Here is a 9,218-nt window from a genome sequence, read left to right as displayed (position 1 = left end):
AAGACTTGGGAAAAAAAATGTTTCCAAAAATTTGGCAAAATTTTCTTTAAACCTAATTTTCTTTAGTGGCTAAATTAGGGAGTCATTTATAATTTCCCTAAACCGCGCTTTTTAAAAGGGGGATGAATGCCATTTCTAAATAAACTTTATACGGGAAATAAAGTTTAAAAGGACAAAAACCCAACAAAACAAAGAAGATCTAAAAAAAAAATATGAAGGAAAAAATGAGCTGACCTCATACATGAAATTAGGCCTTTCATAAAAATTATGAAAATGTACGGATTTCATGACGGGCGTCAAATATTGGTAAAAGAAGTGGAACATTGTCATAACAGTATCGGAAAAAAACTTCTCAATAACACGGAGACAGGTACTCAAGTATAAACGTATTGATTTAATCTAAACATCGATTCTATAATCTTGCAATTCGCATACGAATGTATAATTGGTAATTTAAGTGAATGGCTGGCTTGCCTTATTCAAGGAATATGTTAAAAATTAGGTTAACCTTTTCTAACTCAACGTGAGAAAATTAACTTTTTTTATTATATTTATTACAGGATCCATGTGCATAAAAGGCATCTTACAAGAATTTTTTAAACTGTAAATACAAATAAATGTATACCAAAATAGATCATTGAATAACGTTTCGTGATTTTGAATTGTATAGGCTATTCAAACAATCAATTAATATTTAAGTTGAATATGATACTCTGACAAAGGCTTAAATGTTTTTTCTATAACGTACATTTATATACACATGTATATTCTCTTAATAGAGTTGTAAGTCCTAATAAACTGAGCCGTGTCATGACAAAACCAACATAATGGGTTTTCGACAGCATTGATCCCGACCAGCCTGCGCATCCGCACAGTCTGATCAGGATCCATGCTGTTCGCTTACAAACCCTATTACAATTTTTTTACTTGTAATAGGGTTTGTAAGCGAACAGCATGGATCCTGATCAGACTGCGCGGATGCGCATGCTGGTCTGGATCAATGCTGGTCGCAACCCATTATGTTGGTTTTGTCATGACACGGCTCAACTTATATTTTACAAGTCGAATCTATACTGGTATTTAAAGAGTCTAAGTTTTATAATGCTTATTTATGACACCATTCTACGGGATTTATTTTTGTCATTAAACTTACTGCATGTTTATACTTTTAAGAACAATGTTTCAATATCGCTTACACTCTTAAGGGATTTTTTATTTATTTATTTTTTTATTTATTTATTTATTTATTTATTTATTTATTTATTTATTTATTTATTTATTTATTTTTTATTTACATAGGACATCTTTTGAGCTTTGATTTTCATATAGATCTGCGTAGGATCAAAAGGGAAATAAAAACACTACAAAGAAACAACAACAACAACAACAACAACAACAACAACAAAAAAGAAAAAAAAGACCCCCCCCCACCCCTGCTCATTTTGATACCACTTTTGCTGTTTCATGTTGAAAATGTTCCCACACGTTCTTTCTTCATGTAACTGTTAATGAATAAAGTAGACATTTGTTTCGTTGATGAATATATCAGTATCTGAAGTTTCATGTTATTTTAGGGTGAGGACAGTGTCGTGGGATGTATTGTACCAGGAACCACTGTAAAGAGCTACTATAACGAGGGCACAGAGACAGACGAACTTTCTAATGTAAGCCATCAATAAAGATTGAACATTGCCGTGACAAAACCGTATTCACATCCAGACTTTAGCAATTATAAATACTCAAAAATTGTTACGTGCGATTTTTTTAAAGATAAAACTAATAATCAATTGTTTTGATAAGAAATTAAAGTAACTATTAAATTGATAAGAATGTGCACATTTTTCTTCCAGGGGCTTAACCTTTTGTTATTATGTTGCTAATAGCTATCTAATTAAAATAATTTTTCTCATAATTTGCATTTTCAATTACAGTCAGCTTTAGGCCTGAGCGCCACATCAGTATCGCAGACGAACGGCGTGATCACGTGCACATTCACGAGAACGCTGTCAGAATCATCAGACGACAAATACTTTGATCTAAACAATGATTATATTCTTATGCTTGTCGTTGGAGAGGCGGAGGAGGACGAAGGTATATTTCAATAATACAGCCGCGTCTAACGATAATCGTCCATGTTGGTCATTAAATATTGTTTTGACGTATCATTGTTCTGAACAGATACTGTTTTGCAAAGCCAAATAGCAGCAAAGACGGAAGGAATGACTTTCGCGTTGAAAAATGGCGTCTTTTTATGCCTACCTCAAAAGGACACATATTGCTAGACAGTGTTCCTTGTTCAATATAACGGTGTTTTAGTATCTAGTATCTATCTTGTATATATTTGAATTTTATGAATTTTTATTATTCGATTATCTCTTTTTTTTAATCAACTTGTATGAATGACTGAAAAATAGGTTTTGTGTAAATGCTCTTTAAAACATAAAACGTATGTAATGGACCGCATGAACGTCTTTTCAAACTGTTTTCTGGTTAAGAAAATATGGTTTAGACTTCGGCTATGCTCATGCGGTATGTCTGTATAATTAAATCCATTTAACACTTCTGACAAAAATTGAAACGAACATTTTTTTTTCTTTTGCATTTGAAAAAAAGACAAATTCATTATTGTTATCAACTTACAAGTTACATTTAAAAAAACAAACTAATAAGCATATTTTTTTTCCATACTACCATCGAAACAGGGACGTATAAATTAGAGGAACATGCTAAGATTCCATGGAGTAGTGACGGCAAGGTAGATTTCAATACTCACAAAATCTACGACCTTTACAAACTCAACAGTCCTGCGGTGAAGCTACATGGTGAGTAGTTATGATTACCTCCCTTTAAATTTCGTCATATAATGAACTTGTTACCTCCCTTGCTAGTTCGAACCGAATTATGTTCCAATCTAATTAAGGTTATTCTGTTACAATTTCCGTCTGTAGGTTCTTCATCTATTTATATTACTCAATAATTAGGTCAATATGAATAGAATAAGTTAAGGACCTGTAAGGGCAGTTAGGAATACTAAACTTTAAAAAAGCGCGCGAAAAATGATACCTCTCTGTGACCTCCCCTTATCAGGGAATGAATGAGTTACCAACCCGCCATGATATAAAACACGTTCTGCTACTGGAATAAAGACATTGGACACTTTTTATGTGATTTATTTTTCAATTCTATTACAGGTATAATGATGGTTCTAGCTTGGATGTTGCTGGTAGTTATAGGCATTGTCACGGCTAGATACAATAAAGATATGTTACCAGGGGAGAAGTTGTTAGGTACCAAAGTCTGGTTCCAGGTACGTAACTAACCGTGGACAAAATGTTATAACCAAACGTTATGTGCGGCCAAAAAACACACAAAAACAGCAACAGCAAATAAAAAATATAAATAAATAAAAAAACAAGTATAATGATGATTGGTACTAGACGTCTACACACCTAAACCGACTAGAAATTAATTAAAATGTTAATATTGTTATAGTTTCTACTTTTTTATATTTTATAAACCTTTGAACTTAACGATATACTAACGACGTCATTAATTTTGAACATGCGTATTTCAGGTTCATCGTGGAGCAATGGTGCTAGCTGTGTTGTTTGTAGTAATAGGTTTCATACCTATTTTTGTTGAAGTCCAAGGCTACAGTCAGGTTCGTATATAAATTCTTTTGGTTAACGTCTGCTGTTTTGTTAATATGATATGGAGACAAAAACATTAAATCAAATGTGTTATGAAACTAAACCGTGTGCTTATATCAACAGATTATGCAATATTCAGTTAAAAAGAGAAACTTTCCGCTGAAAAAGTAAAACATTTCGAACAGTTAAACTAATGACCTACGTCACCTTTGAATTAAACACACTTTGTAAAAAGCTGATTATTCAAGATTTTTTTGAAATGGTTCCAAGATGTGGACTAGTTAACAGAAGATCCATTAAAAGTAGGCCGGTTCTCGCACCAACTAAAGTATAGTAAATGGTGTCGTCCTGGTGAATTTTCGTATTCTTTGTTCTATAGTAAATCAGTCACATTAAAGGCTTAATTCTGGATTCCACTGTTCTTGATGAATTATATACTGTCTTCAACTTTAAACATCAACACTATGATCTAAGTCAAATGAGGCCCAAAATATAATAGGTTAGCCATCTCCTTTTTTCAGAAATCTTCATTCTGTTGTAACACAGTTTAAATTCACCACTTTAAAAACTCCTGACTGCTGGTGGTTGGTACATCTTTAATCATTCCGCCAACAAATGAGTTCCTGGAGAATACACAAAAAACAACTTTTAAACTCATCATATAACACACAAAAACTACACACATGCAATAAATACACTTTAATTATGACCAATCTAACTAGAGATGACTTAAATTGGGCCACTTCAAAATTTTAAAGAACTACTTTCTAGACTACAACGGGCTGGGTCTAATTCCGTACCGGGTTGAGACCAAATAGGGCACTTATTTCACCACTTAGAGACTACAAGATTTACTAAATGTATTATGACATTTCATCGAATGTTGTCTTAATAAAAAGTTCAACTGTATACATGTGCATTTTCTTCACCCAAAGTTTGACTTTAAAGTCCTGTATTATTTTCAGATCATAGAATCCGGTTCGGCCCATCCTGTTTTAGGAATTCTGGTGACGGTCTTGTGTTTCCTAAATGTAAGTTGTTAACTTATTGCCCTATTACCTTGTATACGAGTATATGTATGAATTTTTTTTATTAAATTGATTAACAATAAGATATATTGGTACGTATTCTAACCTTGCCGCGCGTGTTATTCATTTGCACAATTTTACGTGGCATGTTTTGTGCAACTCCTAAGTTATATTCACATTCCTGCGTTACGGACTTTCACGGTGGTTAAGTAAAATAATTCTGGTAACGCTAGATTAAGCAAATTGTTTTCAAATAACTTAACATGAAATCATTTTTTTATATTTTCCGTTCAATTTGGACAACAGTGTCTCAATTATATGAGCATATTAACCCTTACCTCGTTGTTATTGTAAATGATTACTACTTGTCACCTGAGCAGAGCCAGGTCAGTCTACACATCCGTGAAATCTGAGCATGCGCAATACTTGTAGCCCTATGTTGTTCTTTTTTATTTTGATATAAATATCACTTAAACTTAAATGGACTTTCCAAATTGAAATCAGGGCACATTCAAATATGCACTTAACAAATGTACACGATTTACCAAACGGGACTGATAACCTGTAGTGTGACGGAATAACGGGATGGTCTAGATATCGGTGCTGGCGACCATTGAAATAGAGAAGCAAAAAACCGGGTCTGAAAATTAATCGTTCTTATTAGTGAGTTGGTTTCGAAATCGGGGTGGTCGCAAAGCGTGTTTCTTACTGTATTAAAAATCTGCAGGTTAAGGGTGGAAGAATATTTACAATTGTAAAGTTAATTAAAAAAACACAATTAAATGCAAAACTATGACTCAAGAGGACGTATAAAGAGATGTTTTTATATTATATTTTAGCCCATTATGGCTCTGTTTCGACCTGATGGTGACCACAAATTCAGGTGGATCTTCAACTGGGCACATTTGGGTGTCGGTGTCATTGCACAGGTGTTAGCCGGTAAGATTACAGAGAAATTAGTTTCATATTAATCTCATACAAATGTAACTATGACTATAAGTAATTTAAAAAAAATATTTAAGTATCAATTTGAAGAAGCAAAAGTATATTTTTGTGAAAGAGTTTGTTTAAGCAATTAGCCTAGACCATAAAGATCAAAAAATATTTTTTAAAGTTCAATGATTTAGCAATCAAATATAATTTGTTCCTAATACATTGGAAAAAGTTGACGACAGCTGTGAAGCTAAGAATATAAAAGTTAGCTTAATATGGTTTCTAAATATAAGAAACCGAGCTCCTGGGTTTGAATCCCGATTTGGGCATGTACTCTGGGTGCTTTTTCAGGCACGATTGCTGATTCAATCGACCCATTTACAAATTTGACATTTGCATCCAACATGATTTAATACAGAACACCATATACATGTAAAAAGATATTTTTCTATATAGATTGATATTTAGTGCAAACATGTACAATGTTCGGTGTATGAATTTTATTTTTATTTATTTTTGTCATATTTAAATGAAATATATATTGTTTCCGAAGTCACTGTATCTAGTAATACACAGGTCCCTATTATCATTTGCCTTGCGCCCTGTACTGCGTTTGTTTGGGGTCCTCCTGCATTGGCTTCCTGTCGCTGATTCTTGTTGCTTTGTCGTGTGGGGCTTTGCGTTCGTTTAACTCTGCATTTCCTGATTGATATCGTTTATCATGTTTTATCATATACTTAAATTTGAAAAAAAACCCACAAAAAACGGTTAACAAATTGACATTTTTTTCACTTCTGTTTTAGTTGTGACTGTTTTCCTTGGATACGTACTGGAACGTTCTATGATGCCAAACGAAGCTCTCTATGTGACCATTACACACCTGATTGTCATCGCTATCATCTGTGTAGTCCTCGAGATCACCAAATGGAAATCTTATATGAAGCAAAAAAGTAAATATTATTTCTTAGTGCTTTCTCAATTTTTTGTATAAGTGATTACATAATTTATTTTGTTAAATGATGATTTTTTTTCTCAATGATAATGCATTTAAACCCAGTACTGCATGAGCATTGTGTGAAAAATGGTTGTTTTAATTATATAGGCTCCTGTTACAAGTTCAAATTGCTATGAAACCATATTATTTTTAATACAGTTTAAGCTTGCATGGCACACATATTGGCTAGACCATAGCCTTTGTAAAGGCATGCTCAATCTGAAATTTCCTGTTACAATTGCAACGAGTGGACATATCAAAATTGCCAAAGCAAGTGTTTTGGGCCTACATAACGCATATTTTTACTACTTTAGGCCTCAAACTTAGGAGGGGGGAGTTGAATAGGTGAAAGCACGTCTATAGGTAATGGGTTTAACAGAAAATGATTTTCAAAAAACATTTATAATCTTTGTATTTTTTTCCACACATTTATTAACAGAGCAAATAGAAAACAAAAATGGAGTACTTCCTGAAGATATCGAGATGAAAGAGGTCAAGGACGTGTCAGAACCTCCAAAACCCTCTGTAAGTTTTTATTATGGTAAAAAAACTGTTTTGCTTCTTAAATTCAAAGCGTCAGACTTTAAATTTGCCTCAGCATTGCTTAAGGTATATGCTAAACATACTATACTAATTGATATATTCCATCAACTGCATTTGTATACAAAGTTTATACGAGGTCACTTTGTATGAAAATATGATTCTCACGTGTTAGTGTCATACCTTCACAAGATTAATTATTATTATTATTATTATTTTTATTATTATTATTATTATTATTATTTAATTATTATTATTATTATTATTATTATTATTATTATTATTATTATTATTATTATTATTATTATGCGCAAATATATTGTGTTGCTATGGAAAGCCGCTAGATGAAAGAATAAATTTGAAAAAAAGAAATAAAGCAGCATTAACTGTGTCCCTTTCATAACACATAGATACAATGAAAATTTTTATACTTACCTAATTTCACACAAATCTAGTTATCAAACGAAATAAGATTGATGTATAAATTTAAGGCTAATGCATGTAAGACCACTAGGAATTAAAGTTGCAAATTATCTTATTTGCAAGTTATTTTAGAAAAATCATATCATGTTTGGCGACATTGGAAATCAATTTGTAGCCTTAATATGCGTATTCATTTTAATGACAAATTAATGTTGAATATTATTCATTTCAGGTCCTTCCGTTTGCCTTGATGTTGCTCCTCGGTGGATTCTTGTTTGGTTCCGCGATGGCGATCCTAGTGATTATAGCTGATAGCTAAATCTGGGAACCAGTAACTACCGGTTTCTGTAGTTCCATATTTCCCAACATACGCTAGGAACCAGAAATATTTTCACCCGTTTGTTCTGTGTGCTAATAATCATCGAATTGTATGTTTCATAAAACACAACAACGTTTTTTTATGAATTAAAAAACTCAGACTTTACATGAATATAAAACTGCAAGCTAGTTGTTTTGTGTGCCATAGAATTTTACTTTTCATACTGATTTGATTACAACTATAAATTAGATGAATTCTTACCAAAGACTATCCGTTAGTTTGAATGAAACAGTGGAAAAAAGAACCTTTTAAATAATAGGTGCTTGAATTACTTGTACATTGTGTGTTTAATCATGTTTTTCAAACTATTTTGTTAATTTCATTTGTTAGACTATTAACGCTTATAACCATTCACCTGCCGGAACATAATGTTTTATAGCCTTTACCGCCAGTTTGAACCCAGACCATCCGGTACATCTCCTACGCAGTCAATCTCCTACGCAGTGATCTCCCCTATCAGCACAATCTGCTAAGGGAGGTAATCACTGTGAGGAATTTGTCACGCTCTAAACTGTGGGTTGCTTAAATTTTTGTATTTTGATACAAGAACCGCTTGAATTTTGAATGGGCGGTTCTGCTTTTAAGTCAGAGCAAGTCCATTACACAAATGCAGAAGGTTTAGAACTAAAAGGCCAATTATGCCTCAGATATGCCACTGTTTTTATTTCTAAAAAAACTTTATTTTTTATATTTCTTTACAGTTTCCAAAACATTACTCATTTGTCATATAGATGAAATAAATTTGCTTTGTTGTTTTATATATATGAGAAGTTGGTATAATTATAGTGAATAAACGTTTGTGGATTTCTGAGACATAATGTGCCTTAAATAAAAGTTAATATTTGTGAGTAATTGCATGAATAATACAAATATAGTATATTCTGCTTTGTTCTAAGCGATGCTCAAGTGTTAAAATACGCAATTTGAATGTGATACATTTACATATAAGTTCTGTCTTTGTTTATCTTTTTCTAATAAAATTTATACATGTATAAATATATCGTTTGTTTTATTTTGCTTTTTGTGCAAACACGATGTAAAATATACAATGTAGTAAGAAACAAAGTTTTTTCCTTAAGAATTCCATATCAATGTGACATAATTCAGCAAGTGACATGAAATAGTAGCAAAACCAGCTTTTCGGCAACTTTCTACAATTCTGCCCAAACCAACCAAATTCCAAAACCTTGAATGGTATCAGGGCACTTGATGACTTTCATTTCGTGAAGGTTTGGATAAATTCCTTAAGAATGGAGTTGTTTATTCGGCTT

At 32.4% G+C, this 9,218-nt stretch overlaps 1 protein-coding gene across 1 annotated transcript; it reads left to right on the top strand.

The window, feature by feature from the left end:
• Positions 1 to 1,551: 1,551 nt before the first annotated feature.
• On the top strand, positions 1,552 to 8,918 carry LOC132715860 (putative ferric-chelate reductase 1). Its single transcript, XM_060698956.1, has 10 exons — positions 1,552 to 1,664; positions 1,932 to 2,091; positions 2,703 to 2,822; positions 3,192 to 3,307; positions 3,575 to 3,661; positions 4,616 to 4,681; positions 5,518 to 5,617; positions 6,415 to 6,561; positions 7,045 to 7,130; positions 7,801 to 8,918. The coding sequence occupies exons 2-10, from the start codon at positions 2,058 to 2,060 to the stop codon at positions 7,885 to 7,887; spliced, it is 843 nt and encodes a 280-aa protein (XP_060554939.1). The 5' UTR covers positions 1,552 to 1,664; positions 1,932 to 2,057; the 3' UTR covers positions 7,888 to 8,918.
• The last annotated feature ends 300 nt before the right edge of the window (positions 8,919 to 9,218 follow it).

Source organism: Ruditapes philippinarum, unplaced genomic scaffold (genome assembly GCF_026571515.1).
Source record: "Ruditapes philippinarum isolate M1 unplaced genomic scaffold, ASM2657151v2 ctg3667_1_1_1_1, whole genome shotgun sequence".
Lineage (NCBI taxonomy): Eukaryota > Metazoa > Mollusca > Bivalvia > Venerida > Veneridae > Ruditapes > Ruditapes philippinarum.
The sequence above is the reverse complement of the archived record's forward strand: the minus strand, read 5'-3'. Positions and strand labels throughout refer to the sequence as shown.

Coding starts and splice junctions, on each gene's coding strand:
- LOC132715860 (XM_060698956.1), top strand. CDS start 2,058: ATGCTTGTCGTTGGAGAGGCGGAGGAGGACGAAG. Junction 2,823..3,191: donor TCCTGCGGTGAAGCTACATG/GTGAGTAGTTAT, acceptor ATTCTATTACAG/GTATAATGATGGTTCTAGCT. Junction 5,618..6,414: donor CATTGCACAGGTGTTAGCCG/GTAAGATTACAG, acceptor CTTCTGTTTTAG/TTGTGACTGTTTTCCTTGGA.